The sequence below is a fragment of the Podarcis pityusensis genome, assembly GCF_964106645.2.
Source record: "Podarcis pityusensis genome assembly, chromosome: 1".
Taxonomy (NCBI): Eukaryota; Metazoa; Chordata; class Lepidosauria; order Squamata; family Lacertidae; genus Podarcis; species Podarcis pityusensis.
This window is the reverse complement of record NC_138028.1, coordinates 82,008,776-82,024,509: the sequence shown is the minus strand read 5'-3', so window position 1 is coordinate 82,024,509 and position 15,734 is coordinate 82,008,776. Positions and strand designations below refer to the sequence as shown.

The window sequence follows — 15,734 nt, the reverse complement described above, 5'->3', positions numbered from 1 at the left end:
ATTTTAAATGCTGAAGCGGAAACGATGACCCTCCACTGTCCTCACATGTAGCAGCTGTTTTTAAAAAATATTTTAAAAGGAAAAAACACATATTGCTGCCTCACTCTACCCAAGGCATGGCTCCCCTATTTGGGGAATGAGGGAATCAAGCCCATTTTTAATGGCTGTTGCCAGTCAGGGATGCTATTCTTAACAGAATGCCACAAAACGTTACAAAGAGGTGTCATTTTGAAGGGATCTTGAAATGGTAGCCAGCTACATGATGAGTCCCCCCCAAAAAACTTTGCCCTTCTCGTCAGAGAAAGTCATATGTGGGGTGGGGATGTAATGGCCATAGAATTAGTTGGTAGGTTTCTAGGATGGGTTTCCCGTATTGTTCAACAAAAGCACATAACACACAATCGGGGGAATGTGCAGTGAACTAGTGCATAGCATGAAGACTTTGATACAACACATTTCAGTACAAAAAAAAATAACCAAAGCAGGCCTGAACGTTGTCTAAAGCATTAAACATCGGTAGATAAATCAGTACAAGACTTTGGAGAGTACGTGGTAAGTGTTGACTGACAATTAACCGAAGAACCTTCAAGTGCTTAATACACGTCTAATATTTTGAGCATATCAGTGGTAGGATATGAGCATGCATTCATGTCTCATATGAGGAACTTGGTATTCCTATAATCATGTAGTGTGAGTTTTCGTTGGCCCTCAACTACAGGTTGAGCAAGAAGATTTTGTCAGATGGGCGATTGAGGAAGGGACATTGCCATGCTGACAGCACTTCCCTTTTCTTCCTGTGGTGATAATTTACACACATCCACTGAGGAATTGCACACAATAGGACCCTCCCTTTTCCTGTGACAGTAAATTTATTTTCACTGTTTTTAATACTGATTTTTAAATTGTTGGAACCTACCCTGGACCGGCTGCTGAAGAGCAGGTGAAAAGCTTAATAAGAACATAAACAAAACAAGGAGAATAGCTTTAAAAAGCATTTTTGAAGATATGTCATGTGTGATATTAAATCTGAATGTTCTTTGACTATTGTAACTCTTATCTATACGTACAAATGTAATTGAGAACTACAGTGATTTCAACAAGTTTATGAGGAAAGGACATTGCCATTCTGACAGTACTTTCTCTTTCTTCCAGTACCTGAGGAATTACACACAATAGAACCCTCCCTTTTCCTGTGACAATAAATTATTTTATCTGTTTTTAATACTGATTTGAAAAGCTGCTGAAAAGTCAGTAAACACTCCAAATAAACATCTGCACTTGAGTTTTACATATTTATGTACCAGATGGGAAAGTACAAAGCAGTGAGCAGTAGTTGAGTGATTACAACATAAACCCTCCTGTTCTTCTGCTATCATCTCACTAGACTCAAGCCAATAATGTGATTTATTTAACAAGTATTTGTTATATATTTTCAATGAGATGTGCAACAAACTAATAGGGCGATAATTGGCTGATTTGCTAGGATCATCTTTCTTAAATATACAAATGACTATACAAATATTCCATTGAGGGGGAAAGTGACTGCTAATATTAATTTCTGTAAATAGAGCTGCTAGGATAGAGATCCATCAATAGACGGCTGCTTTATACAGTGGTGGACCTACATTTTGGGGGCCCTGAAGTTCTGTTGCTGGAAGTTCTGATCTGTGCTTCACTCTAACACATTCTACCCCATTCAATATGGTAGCACTTCCTGTTGTAATGAAAACAAGATCTGGGTCACGTGAATGCCCCTAAGAAAGTCTTCCACCATTTCCCCATACCTCAGTCAGTGGGTCCCCTATAAATAAAGCGGTGGGTGAGAGAGTGAAGGGGGGCCTTTCACAAGACTGCTGTCTGGCTGCGAGGGGCACTGAGGGGTTGTGGGTACTGACTAGCAGTCATTACGGTTGCTTGGTTCTGGCTTGCTTTGTTCGGCCGCTGCATCTGCAGTGAAAGCTGAAGGATGTCCGAAGTTCCATCGTCGAGTGCCGAGGTGATGACCCTGTGGGAGAAAGTGGCTGTGCTAGAGGCAGAGCTAGGCACCTGCCAGAGCCATCTGAACTGGGAGAAGAAGCTATGCCTCAAAGGTCAGGGGGATAAGGCCCATTTTTGTAATTTCTGCTTTCAAGGAGATGCTGAATCTTAACATTAGAACGGTCCCATCTTGGAATCAAGAAATGCTACAAGTTATTGAGCGAATACGGCCACTCTTTGGACATTCTGAATTCATTAGGCTTTGCGATGGCATCTCACCACATGAAATCTCACATTTCAAAGCATGCTTTTTGTGCTGATCACACTTCTGCCTGGCTGTCTAAATGTGCCATTTTGTATGTCAAGCTTCCCATTTAGACTCTGTGCCCGCACTATGTAACCAGCATCACAAATATCAAATGAAGAAAAGACTTTGCAGCTCTGCGGCTTCAGTCAATCCACTCTGCCATAGTTGAAGGACACTGTTGCTATGAAGAGAGAGTTTGCCCGTATGAAGGGAATGTGCCTGAAGACTTACCCAAAGACTTAGTTGTTTGCCTAATCTACAAAAATTTAAGAGCAGTCTTGTTTAAAGATTTAAATCTCCAAATAGAGAGATCAATTGGATACTTAATTAACTTTTTATTAGGGGATGAGTCCCCAATACCTCTAAAAAAAGTGACCTGTTTTGACTTTAGAGCAGCAATTTTAAGGAGAAACATTTGTGGAGATGATAAGTTCTTCAGGGGAGCAAACTCTTTTCTGAGCAAATGTTTGGTTTAAATAATTATTTTAACTGTGTAATGTATTCTTTTCTATGTTCGTTCTGTTTTATGTATTTTTCTTTTTTTATAATGGCTTCAGCTACACAAAATAAAGTAATAATAATAATGATGATGATTTTTAAATTGTTGCAACTCACCCTTGACATGCTGCTGAAGGGCAGGTAAAAAATATAATAAGAACATCAGCAAAATGAGGGAAATATATTTAAAAAGCATTTTTGAAGGTATGTCATGTGTAACATTAGATCTGAATAATAGCTGACTTCATTTATTGTAACTATCTGTAGTTACAAATTGAAGATTACAGCAATATCAGGCTTATTGCAATATTAGGCTTATTGCACTAATGCAAGTTTGCAAATACTTGGTTGGTTGGATAAACCACATCCTAAAAAGAATAACTTAAAACAACACCATCCTACTTCCTATTTTCCAACAATAAGCACTGTTTTCATTATCGCTTTGTAGAGAGATTATCAGGCTGAGTACAAGCACATCAGGGGGTGTAATGTGCTTAGATGTGAGTTAAGTTATTTGGGGAGAGTAGTTAATCTGATCCAAGGCTCAGCTCTGAAAGACTTGAAGGAATAACCAAGTGCTTCTGAGCACGTGCAGAGGGATTTCCCTTCACTGTTGAATAACCAGAACCTTTTCAAAGAACTGAAGGTACATCTGACCTTATTGGAGTTTGTGGAAGGTTTGAATTCTACACTACTTTTGTGTGTTTACTAGAGTTGGTCCTAACAGTGCTGGATAAATAATTAATGGTCTGCTTCCAGCAGCAAAACCTTTTGGGCTGACCCTGATTCTCATATTATGGAAAGGTGTTGGGCCAGCCTTGTTAACAGTCAAGAGTTTTGCTGTGGGTCTCAGATTTCAAGAGCAGACTCTCTCACTGAAGTCAGAACTGTGTACTGAGTACTAGAGATTATGGTGAAAAAACCTCTCATCTTGACTCCAGCTCTACACAGCTAGAAGACTGGAACCTAAGGTTGATGTCTTAACAGACTCCATGATCAATAATGATGTGCAATGTCACAAATTGTGCTTTCTTATGACTCCATGTACCCACAAATTTCCTTGGTCCATCTACCTAAATCCAGATGTGGAGGGTGAAATGTCTGTGACCAGTATAGATACCCTATGTTGTTTTTTTATCCTGCACTGACTTACGAAATGTTGATGGTCCTAATGAAAGATTATCTCTATCCAAAAATTTTAAGTCATTGGCTCTGCAGGCATCACTTTTATAAGCTATAGGATTGTGAGGCTTATCATGGCAAGGGTGTTATTTTTGTTTGCCAATTGCCTTAACTAAAGGGTACTGCCGTGTCCCTTTAATATTTTAGGAAATTGAGGCTGAAATTTTCACCCCCCACCCCAAATGGGTTGCATTTTGCAGACATCTCAGTTATGGCAACAGATCCAGTGATCAAGTCTAATGGAACAGTAGTGTTGATTCCCTCTGATGGTGCTATCCAAGCAGGTCAGGATTTCCCTGGACTTCAACCAGCAGGGACAGTGCAATGTATACAAAATGTAGACCAACAGCCTGGAGGGTCCAACAACGAACAGATGCAAGAAGATTTGTTGAAGAAACTCCATAAAATAGAGATCAAGACTCTGGGGGTAAGTTTCTTTGATATGTTCAGGTCCATGGAATGGTGGTACTTTCCTGCCAAGAGTATAGGAAGGACTAAATTGATTCATGGGGGTATCTTACCAGTTGCAAGAAATAGCAAGCAGGGAGTAGGAAGGAATGAGACAGGTTTTTAGGTTATGTTATGCCTTTAATAGGTTATGTTACATTCTGGAGTATGATATGTTTTTATAGATTATGTCTGAATAGGATGAGAGTGTTGGAGATACGTGCAAATGTGTATGTGAACCCGGTCTTTGGGTGGGTGTTTGATTTTCGTTGTTGTGTATACTGTGTATATACGGACAATGACAATAAATTTATCTTCATCTTCTCCTACCAGGGTACTACCAGACAAAGATTCAACCAGATTATCCTCTGGTCCAATGTGACTTTGTTAGTGATATTTCAATACTTTCGGCCCTCACTAACTGACTGGCCAACTGACTCAAACATACAGAGGAGCAGTGAAATTTTCAGGGTAATTCCTGATGAGATTGGGTTCTGAAAACTGATAGTCCAAGGCACCCATTATATTCACCATGTGAAAGTTGTATCTGTCGAGTTTTCAAGGCCAAGAGAGAGCCGGAGTTGATAGAAAGAACATGTGGAGGTTTCTCGTATCTCTCGTTATCTGTCTTTATGCCTCTTCTTAGCAGGAGTGGGGAGGGAGAAGAGCAGAGCAAATCTTCAATCCCATGGTAGAGTTGCCATATTTCAAAAAGTGAAAATCCAAAGCATTTTTTGGCAAAGTTGTTGAGCTTTTTGAGGCCCGAATCTGGACGTATGGCAGCCCTGTCCCATGGACACTTACTTACTCAGCAGTAGGGATTTCCAGTGGTGGCCCCAGGCTTCAGAAACTTCTTACATGTTGGCATCCAGAAGTCCACCACAATCACACCTTTTTGGAAAGCTGTTTTAAGCAGTTTTTAGAGGGGATTTCTTCTCCTTTTTATTATTAATAAAACGTGCTTCAGAGCAAGTGTGGTTAAATTGTGGTTCTTGAGAGGCTGTTGGACCCCAGTTCCTACCATACTTGACCATTGACCATGGGGGCTGATGGGCGTTGGGGACCAGCAATATCTGAAGAGCAGCAGAATTTTTATAGAATACTCGGGAGTTTCAAGGATGTTGTTTTGTTCTCTCACAGTTGATGTACTCTTGTTTTAATATGTAAGCCACCTTGGAGGGGAATGTTTGATCTTGTCTGTACTTTTTTCTCACAGGCCATCCAGGTCATGCTGGGACTGATCTACATTAGCTTGGGGACAATTGTAATTGTTCATTTTCGTCGATACTACAAACTTTTCACTTCTATTACAGGCTATCCATTCTGGAGTGGAATATTTGTAAGTATTACGCACCTTTGAGAATGAAGTTTGTTTCAGTGCCCATGGTTCTGTGACTTTAAACCTTGAGGAAGAGATCTACATTAGAATGGCTATTCTTCAGCATTTGGCTTTTTGGGTGCAGATGCCTAACAGCAGGGAAAATAATCCACTGTCACCCTTTGCTTTATTTCTGCAAAATGGAATTGTCATAGAATTATTATGAGTGAAAGGAAAGGAAATAATGTGTCATGCCCTGAATTCTAAAAAAAAATGACAGAAATGCATGTATATGTTATATACAAGTTCTCATCTGTCTTCAGAGGTGATTCAGTTAACGATTTGCCCATAAGGGAAAAGAATGACCGCTCCCCACATCAAATGGGAGGCGCATTTTGTGTGGTCATGTGCAGACACACACACCCCGATCCCATGCGGCTCCCGGTAGTACAGCCTGGATTCCCCCCCCCCCAGCTGGACACCTGGAGGTAGCCGCCTACCTCTGCCAGTTAACCAGTCCCAGCTGGGGAGGCGTTGCCAGGAAAGAGTTGGCCAGGTAAGGGGAGGGACCGCCCTGCCCACACCCACTATTGTGGTGGAACTTACCTGGGAGTTTTCAGTTGGCTTCCACCCTGCCCTCCCTCAGTTAAGGCTTCTTTTGCAGGTTAACCTCTTCTTCACAGGTACGCAGGCACTGCTAAGTTATGGTCAGTGTTGAAGGGCTGGAAAGGAATTTTCCTGCACTGGCAGGTTTTGCCTTCCCCGTATCAAAACATCTCAACTTTGGCGGTTTCAGGCCTTGGGCGGAATCCTTTAGTCTATCTTCCCTAAATGGGGGGGGGCATGAAATGGTGACCCACGCCCCCCCTGCGGTGGCGATCCCAGGGTTCCCCATTAAAGGGGTTGTTTTGAGGGGAGGCATAGGCCATACGCCAATAGGTTGTCATTGCTCTCCCCTGCTATGGCGGTGAAATGGAGGGCAGGCTCTCTGCTTGAACAGACGTTCTCCAGAGCCAGCCCAATCCCCACACATTCTGGATAATGCTGATGTTCCCCGGATCCCTGGCCAGGGGAGGGGTAAACACCCAATGCCTAAGCCAAGGTCTCCCTACGTTTGAAGCTTTAAGAAAGTTGTGGCCAAATTTTAATCCCATAGCATGTTGTCTTGAGTCATTATTCCACTTGGGTGTCGCCCGGGGTTGGGGGGTCTCCGCCTGTCCGCACAATATACTATCACCTGACATCACTCCCATTATGCCATAGTACTATGTAGTTGGAAGTAGATTGATTTTCCTGGAATTTTAAGTGAACTGCAGTAAAATGCATTTTCTTCTTTTTCTTTTGGATAGTTCATTTTTTCTGGATCACTGTCTGTGGCAGCTGAGAAATACCCAAACAAAGCCTTGGTGAGATGTAGAATGTTTTCTCTTTCTTCTTCCCTTCTTCTCCATCCTAACTCTTGATTCCATGAACCTTTATCCCAGGGGGGTGGGGGGTGGGGTAGGGTATTGGGAATCTGGCAACATGGGACAGACACTTTATTCCCTGGACACCAGGTTACTTATGAGACAGAAGGGTCTATTGGCTTGGCCTTTGCTGCTCTGCAGTGTGAACTAGATAATGTCCACAGAGGAATAGTACAGCTCACCAGCAAATCAGGTTAGAAATCAAGGGTAGAGGGGGTGGTGAATTTAAGGCAGTTAAGTTTTTTGTTGGTAAACTCATTCTCTCTCTCTCTCTCTCTCTCTCTCTCTCTCAGGTTATGTCCAGTGTGAGAATGAACATCACAAGTGCTATAATGGCCACAATTGGCATCATTCTATATGCAATGGAGATAGATATAAATAATAAAAGAGATTATAGTGATTCTGAAGGCTTTTTTCTGCAGGTAAGTTAACAAGCAAATACAAGTATGAAAAACATTGACTTTACAGGCAACATCCAGTAATGACAGCATGTGTCAATGGGAAAGACTCATGCACCTACCTTGAGCTTCGCTTCCTGTTTTCAAAGCACAAGGTCCTACAGCAAAGGAGACCAGCCACTGCTTAGTTCAAAAAAAAAGCTTGTCTCTGAGGCAGTGGGGAATACTGTGGAGAAAACAGCAAGTAAAGTTGAAACTGCCTGTGTGGTTCTTTTGACCATGCATGTCCTTTCTTAGCATTTTGGGTTGTGCCTTTAGAAATGTGGAATTCTGGCAAACTTGTGAGTCTGGGAGAAATTTCTGCACTTTCAGCACATCAGATATTTGTTCTATTTCAGCTAAGAGTCAATGGATTAACCTATAGGTAAAGGTAAAGGTACCCCTGACTGTTAGGTCCAGTCGCGGACGACTCTGGGGTTGTGGCGCTCATCTCGCTTTATTGGCCAAGGGAGCCGGCGTACAGCTTCCGGGTCATGTGGCAGAATGACTAAGCCGCTTCTGGCGAACCAGAGCAGCACACGGAAACACCATTTACCTTCCCTCTGGAGTGGTACCTATTTATCTACTTGAACTTTGACGTGCTTTCGAACTGCTAGGTTGGCAGGAGCAGGGACCGAGCAACAGGAGCTTACCCTGTCAAGGGGATTCGAACCGCCGACCTTCTGATTGGCAAGCCCTAGGCTCTGTGGTTTAACCCAAAGCGCTAGCCACTTTATTTGGCACTTCAATGCCTCCTTCATTGAGTGCAACTCCAGTTCTTGGACTCCAATTCCCATCAGCCCCACTCTGTGTGCCCAACAGTAAAGCTGTGAGGGGAGATGTCATCCAGCAACATCCAGTGGACCAAAGGTTAGCCAACCCGATACAGCTGAAGAATGGCAAAGGTGTACGCAATGAAGACTACTACCAACATTGTTAGTAGGGGGTGAAGGAAAAAATCGTGTACACCGCTGTTCACATGCCATTTCAACAGAGAATGCAATTGTGCTTGTCCTCCAAAATTATGATGGACTCCTTCCATTTAATCTGGTTCTGAAATAATGGTGTGACGTGTGTAGTTCGCTACGCTGTTCTGCAGGATGCTAGTCATCAGCAGGCCCTTGGGTTTTAAAAGCATTTGAGGCAAATGCCAAGGGAGGGTTGCTATGTGAGGGTACTCTCTCATGGGCTCCTTAGATTGCTCTTGTCTTTAGTGGATCCATAATACAGTCAAACCTCAGTTGTCAAATCTGAGGTTTGACTGTACAGCTGATTTAGCAATGTAGTACAATGTAATACAATGTGATGCAGTGTAAAATGAATTAACAAGAATATGTCATATTCCAGATTAAGAGCCTTCACATGCTTTTAGCTTCGTGTGTGTTCCAAGTATAGCAGACTATAAAATCTTGTCAGGTGTGCGTTTTCCACTTTAATCAAATGGATCAGAGTTGTCACCACCTCACTGTCCCCAACTGTTCCCAAGCTGCTTTTTAAGAGTAGGTTGTAGGGCAGGACGTAATTCAATGCTACAACTGGACAAATTTGTAGGAGGGACAAGTACATAATGCAATTCATGGTTCTCTGCTGCGTAGTCTGCAGGTACTGCTCTCGCTGTCCTTCTCCTCCTGCTCACCATGCTGGAGTTAGCCATCACGGTTTCCTTAGCACATCTTGGGATGAAGGCAGCCAGCAGCGACATGGTAAGCATTTCAATATCTTTTTTCAAGTTTTAAGAGGAACATTCTTAAAGGTCCAAGGAGAAGATGGTATGGAGAATTTATTTATTTGTGGATATGAATAGCCTCCTTCAATCTATAGGGGTATTCCGTCATAGATGCTGGGTCTGGATCCTGAGTCTATTGCAGCCTAGAACAGCTTTCTTCAACACTGGGCCCCCAGATGTTGTTGAATTTTGACTCTCATCATCCATGGCCACAGGCTATTTTGAGGACATTTTGTGTCTTGTTCAAGCAACTCATTTATTCTGCACTTATTTCTCATTTCCCAAGAGTAGACGGCAAGTCTTCTCTCAAGGTTACCCTTCTTGTTCATAAGATTATAGTTTCTCCTCAACCGAAATCAACAATTTTGTACATGGGGAGGTGTGATTCTCTATGAGAAGATGCGTTCATTTCAGTTTTGATTTCTGAATCAGTCCCCATTAGGTGTGGGAGAGAAGTTTGGTTTGGTTCATATTTTAATGTGAACCTTCCTAACTCACACTTCATGAAAGCCCTGGGCTGCAGTGCTATTTTTCTAGAAAAAGAGGTGCCAGAACTCACCATGAACGGCAACCTTGTCCTTTTATAATGACAATGGTGCCCACCTGAGAGGTGCTATTCTTCAAAATTTGTAGATCTCTAAGTGTTATGTAGTTCTCCTACCAAAATAATGTGAATATTAATGGGATGTGCATATGAAAAGGCATATGAAAATTATATATAAACATGCATTATATGAGCGCTAATTGCTTGCGAAAATGTTCTTATAAGGGTAAATGCACAATAAAATGCTGAGGGCCTTTTTAAAACAAATTGGTACCTTGTTTGGAAATGTGCAGGGACAGCCAACATGGTGCCTCAGATATTTTTGGACTCCGCATCAACCTGACAATTGGTCATGTTTGCTGGGACTGGTGGGAGTTCGAGCTCCTGGTCCAGTGTGACCAGAATTGGTTCTCCAGTTTTTTTAGCACTGCTACCTGTAATATTTCTAACTGGATTGAATCTAAGACCTTCTCTAGATTCAAAATATGTGTGGTACCACTGACCCCCTCTTATTAGCTAATAGGAACTATGTTGTAACCTCAGTTAGACCCTAGATGCTGTAAAAATGATGCATCACTTACTTATTAGGACACAAAGCATCACAATTGCCTTCCAATCATGCCGTAACATAGTTTTAAAAATTGTTCAGCATAATCAAGCAGGCTCAGGCCCTTAGCAGTAAGAATCCTTTGGATTATTCCAACATGTTTGGTCATTCAGTCATAAAAGAAGGGAGACCAGTAAGAGTTCTAATACACTGGAAGAAATAAGGGAAATTGTTTTAATAAATATTGCTGTGGTGAATATTGCAGTGATGAATATTGCAGGAAATGATGCTAGGATGAAAACAAAGATGATAACAATGAATAAATTTAATATGTATTATTTTACTGTTGTTAGCCACTCTGAGCCTGGCTTTGGCTGGGGAGGGAGGGATATAAATAAAAATTTATTTATTTATTTATTTATTTATTTATTTATTATATAGTAAATTAATTTTGTGTGTCTCTCAGGCCACAACTGTATCGCCATCTCCTGTCTTCAAACAAGATGTAAGTCCCACAGAAGGCAATCCTGATCCTCCAGCCAATAACAACAACGCGTAGTCTTCCCTCAAACCCTTGTGAAGAGGCTAAGATAGAGGTTTTCATTGCTATCTCACTAACAACCCAGCAATCTCAAAAATACAACATTACCAATTTCCTAACATTCTTTGTCATCTGCCCATCTAGGCTATGTGCTGTGGCTGCAACTTTGGTATAGGATATTGACAGGGAGAGTAGAACTCCCGAATGGAAGGCACAGACCCCTGTACCCCGACTTGGGTTCTGCTTACATCAGGACAGGCATATCCTTCCCTTCTCTCTTTCACTTTACTTTTAGTGCACGGCTGTGGCAAATGGCTGCACCTGCCCTTCAGGCTTTCGGATTGTTTGGGATCCTTTTATTCTCCTAATTAAGGTCTGTGTGCTGTATGATTTGCTGCATGCTTAAATTTGTAACCTTGCTATCTGAAATAGCACCCATATACTAATGTCACTTTCATTTCATGTAATAAACCAAGCTTCCTTTATTCCTCTGATGTGTGAACGCCTTATTGGGCATAAGATCAAGGGCAGAAATACATGTTCATAATGCACACACGTTTTAACTCCAGCAAAAGATTCTAAGCCGCTTGGAAATGTGGTGGACACACATATGGGTTCAGATGTATACCTCATAAAGGTAAAGGTAAAGGGACCCCTGACTGTTAGGTCCAGTCGCGGACGACTCTGGGGTTGCAGCGCTCATCTTGCTTTATTGGCCGAGGGAGCCAGCGTACAGCTTCCAGGTTATGTAGCCAGCAGGACTAAGCCGCTTCTGGTGAACCAGAGCAGCACACAGAAACGCCGTTTACCTTCCCGCCGGAGTGGTACCTATTTATCTACTTGCACTTCATGCTTTCAAACTGCTAGGTTGGCAGGAGCAGGGACCGAGCAACGGGAACTCACCCTGTCGCGGGGTTTCGAACCGCCGACCTTCTGATTGGCAAGCCCTAGGCTCAGTGGTTTAACCCACAGTACCACCCGTGTCCCATAGTGACATGTAAAGCCTTCTTTTCTGTGTTTAGGGAACAATCCCTTCCAGAACATGTGAAGTGCAAAATAGTAAAAGAGGATATGCTATTGAAGACAGCAGCTATTACTGTTTAGAGTTGTTTACTAAAAGCTACGATAATTATTTTTAGTCATTCCGTTTCTAATCTGCTTTATATTTTTAAGGGAGGGGGAATCTCAAAGTGGTTTACAACCTGTATTAAAACATCAAATAAAACAATCCAGAACAAAACATGACAGAAAAAGTCAAATATGAGTATACATTTGAAGTAACATAATTAACAGGAACCTAAAATGTTGTCATAAAGACTTCAAAGTAAAACATTACAAAGGTCAACTACAGAAGGCACATATAACACCAGAAGAAACATTACTAGATATGATATGCATAGCAGCAGATGTCTAGAAACAGTAAAAAAACTTCCTTATGTTGCAATATTGTACAAAGTATATCTACTGCATAGCTTATCTCTCCCTCATCCCCATCCCTTGATAAACATGAAGGACACCTTGGGTCAAAATCTAAACTCCAAGTCCTACCCTTGGACTGGGGGTTTTCCACAGGAAATTGGTGTGTTTCCTGAATTGTTTGTTTTCACTCTTCAGCTTTCTCCAGCCAGTGAATAATAAAGTGTCTGTGTACTGTCTTCCTGTACTGGGCTGAAAACACGTATAAGCAGCAGGATGTTCTCTTATTTGTGGGTTATCTGTGAAACTGAGAAACAAACACAAATGTTCAAATTAGCAGGCAAGCACATTACACAATCTGCTTTTTTTCAAAGGTATCCTAGGAACTGTTTCTGTTTCTACGACTGAATGAACAATTAACCAATGCAATACAATCACATGGGTTATGTTCTGGGGATGGCTTGTAAAGGCAGAAAGGTCAACCCAGCACAAGCAGCCTTGCCTTTTTGGAGCCATGCACCAAACAGGCCTTGTCCCCCCCAACCCCAAGCTTATCAGGTTCTGGGGTGCTCTTTGAGATTTTGTGGGGTCATTCAAGTTCCTGTGAGAACTTGCGAGAGCATCCCAGAGCCTGGTAACCAAGGCAGAGAGTTTAAAAGCTCTTACCATGCCAGGAAAAACCTGTGCAAAATAGCTTTAATTTGTGTGATTGATTTAATTTAATTTGTATGATTTAATTCAACCTGTATGATTAATTTAATATAATATTTGTTATTATGCCTTTAATTTGTGTGATTTCAACCGGACAGCCTTCAATTGCATAAAGTTGAAATTGCAGATGTTAAATGCACATAAGTTGCGATTTTACTGTACAAGTTATACAAAACAGTCAACTGAGGCATTTTCCATCAGAGAGCAACTCTGAACACAGAACATTGAGTAATAGGCATGTTCAAATTTTTATCCAAGCACACAAATACTCCAAGCGAAGACAGGGGCGATTCCCCCCCCCCCCCAGCAAGTCCTTAAGAAAATTCAGCAGCATTTAGCATGAATTTCTGGGTATTCAGTTTTGCCCAATTTACACAAATTTGCAAAGCACAACTTCCCCAAATACAAGGCATTTGTGCGTGCTTTCACTAATTTGTGGGGGGTTTTTCACACCTTACACCAGTACATGCATTTTGTACACATTACGTGACTGGAGAACTGCATTACAAAATTCAGAGATGCACACATTTCAAAGGCTTGCATGTTTCAGATCGCATGGTGTTTTGGAAAAGGCAGATTAAGTAGATTTGCCTATACATGCAAAGTGAACCACATTTCTACCTCATCACTTCCAATCATACTTTGCAACAATGATACTATAGCCGAGGCACCTTCAGCTTTTTTCCAGATTTTGTTTAGGGCAGCAACGGGTTACCTGTCTTTTGGCTATGCTATAAAATAGTCTCAGAAATAAACTATGCTGTCCCCTTGGCAAAGTGTGATGTCTCCTCCTACCTACAAATATATTACCCTCCATTCATTCATTCTGTCTATCTAAAGTAGTTCAATAACCTAGGACATCTACTGGTTAAGTCTGATGCTGATTACTTCCTGGTGAGATTTCTGGCACACTGAGAGGCTGAGAAAGAGTGAAGGAAGCAGGGCAACGTAAGTACATTTAGAGGTATTTAACTTTATTTGGGGCTGGTGCTTAATTGATCCAAGACACATCTTTGTAAAGGATACTGGTGTCCTCTCAAAAAGTCGCAGAGGGCTTTCCCCTTACTTTTGAATAACCGGAACCCATTTTAAGGGCAGGTAGCATGGGAATCCTGAGTCTTTTACATAAGGAAGTGCCATCTGGCATAGGATTCCCTTTCTCTCTAATCTGGAGGCTTACTTGGACTTCCTAGACTGGGAATCAACCTCCTGATGATCGCTATTATCCTGATAATCAGGACACCCTGATTGTTGGGACCGATGTGGGTGAGTTTCTCATCAGTGGCACCTGGACAGTCCACCCAGAATCAACAACCACCTTACCACTGGTGGTAGGCCCAAGAGCCCCTTCTCCACCAGGGCCCACTACCAGAGGACCCCTTCTGTCATGGCATCTGGCTGAGATGGCTTTGCAACAGGCATTATGTGTATTTTGTGTGTATTTTATGGAACTGAAGAGAGCGAAGAACTATGAATCACAGGGAGAGTGTGTGTATGAACTTAAGAGTGCTTAGTTTATTTTTTTAGTTGTTATTTTGTTAATGTTGTTCATATTGCTTACAATATTAGATTAAAAATGCTGCCTTGCTTTGTTAATCATATAATAGTACTTGTGATATTTAGCTTTTATTAGTTGTTGCTTTGTAAACAGTGTTTTATAAATTGTACAGTCATACCTCAGGTTGAAGTCACTTCAGGTTGAGCATTTTCAGGTTACGCTCCTCGGCGACCTGGAAGTAACAGAACGCGTTACTTCCGGGTTTTGCCGCTCTTGCATGCAAAGGCACTCAAAATGACATCACGCGCATGCGCAGAAGCGGCAAATCGCAACCCACGCACACGCAGATGTGCAGTCGCGGGGTGCATTCACTTCAGGATGCGAACAGGGCTCCGGAATGGATCCTGTTCGCATCCAGAGGTACCACTGTAATTGTTTCACTGATTATTTGTTAATTATTCTATATGATTTATGTTGTATTTGTGATGTTGGATTACTTTATGTCATGTTATTTTTATTCATTACTGGAGCCCATGAGCAGCTGGAGGCTGCCATAAGCAACATTATTATACCAATGCTTTATGCATTCCTTGAGGAACGGGGCCAGATCTGGATGCAAGCAGAGAAGGAATGGGTCCCTGCAATGATGATGTGCAAAAGAACTAAGCCATGTTCCTACAATGCAAAGCCTATGGAAGGAACTACCTACTGAAGGAACCTTAGGCACCTGAGGAGAACTCATGCTTCAGCTGTGCTGCAGTCTGACTACTCTTCATGAGAGCCTTCAGTGGAACATCACCCTGACAATGTCAGCAGGAGGGACCTCTGCCTGAACTAGAGGAAAAGCAAAGGACCACACGGACTCTGAGTACATATGCCAGCAAAGTATCATGACTTCATTATGGGTTGGTGGTAAAGGCTTCACTCCCCATCAGTGAGTTGAGCACTTGTAATATCTGACTTCACAATATTCAGAGCCTGGGCCCATTGACTTGTTGGTTTATGTCTGGGAAATGTTTGGGTTGAGAAAGGGGATGTGGTACATAGCGTGTAAAAGGAGATTAATCTTCGGAGCTTGGGTCTAGTGACACGTTGGTTTATTTCTGGGAATTGTTTGGG

At 41.9% G+C, this 15,734-nt stretch overlaps 2 protein-coding genes across 5 annotated transcripts in view; both read left to right on the top strand.

Moving 5' to 3' along the window:
- Positions 1-1,929: 1,929 nt before the first annotated feature.
- Positions 1,930-11,475, top strand: LOC308485724 (membrane-spanning 4-domains subfamily A member 4D-like). 4 transcript variants are annotated; one of them, XM_081021702.1, is made up of 7 exons: positions 1,930-2,090; positions 4,165-4,391; positions 5,628-5,750; positions 7,079-7,135; positions 7,489-7,617; positions 9,228-9,335; positions 10,916-11,475. In XM_081021702.1, exons 1-7 carry the CDS (start codon positions 1,967-1,969, stop codon positions 11,006-11,008), a joined length of 861 nt encoding a protein of 286 aa, XP_080877828.1. In that variant the 5' UTR covers positions 1,930-1,966; the 3' UTR covers positions 11,009-11,475. The 4 variants fall into 4 exon arrangements, with proteins under 4 accessions (XP_080877828.1, XP_080877831.1, XP_080877829.1 ...); XM_081021705.1 differs by lacking the exon at positions 1,930-2,090 and adding an exon at positions 3,236-3,428; XM_081021703.1 differs by lacking the exon at positions 1,930-2,090 and adding an exon at positions 3,236-3,428 and having other exon boundaries at positions 4,112-4,391.
- Positions 11,476-14,422: 2,947 nt separating this feature from the next.
- Positions 14,423-15,734, top strand: part of LOC308463508 (uncharacterized protein) — a 37,671-nt gene continuing 36,359 nt past the window's right edge. Inside the window, exon 1 of the mRNA XM_080981952.1 lies at positions 14,423-15,035. Within this exon, the coding sequence (XP_080838078.1) occupies positions 14,924-15,035 (112 nt within the window). The 5' untranslated portion in view covers positions 14,423-14,923. The remainder of the gene's footprint in view (positions 15,036-15,734) is intronic.

Coding starts and splice junctions, on each gene's coding strand:
- LOC308485724 (XM_081021702.1), top strand. CDS start 1,967: ATGTCCGAAGTTCCATCGTCGAGTGCCGAGGTGATGACCCTGTGGGAG. Junction 2,091..4,164: donor GAAGAAGCTATGCCTCAAAG/GTCAGGGGGATA, acceptor TGCATTTTGCAG/ACATCTCAGTTATGGCAACA. Junction 4,392..5,627: donor TAGAGATCAAGACTCTGGGG/GTAAGTTTCTTT, acceptor TTTTTCTCACAG/GCCATCCAGGTCATGCTGGG.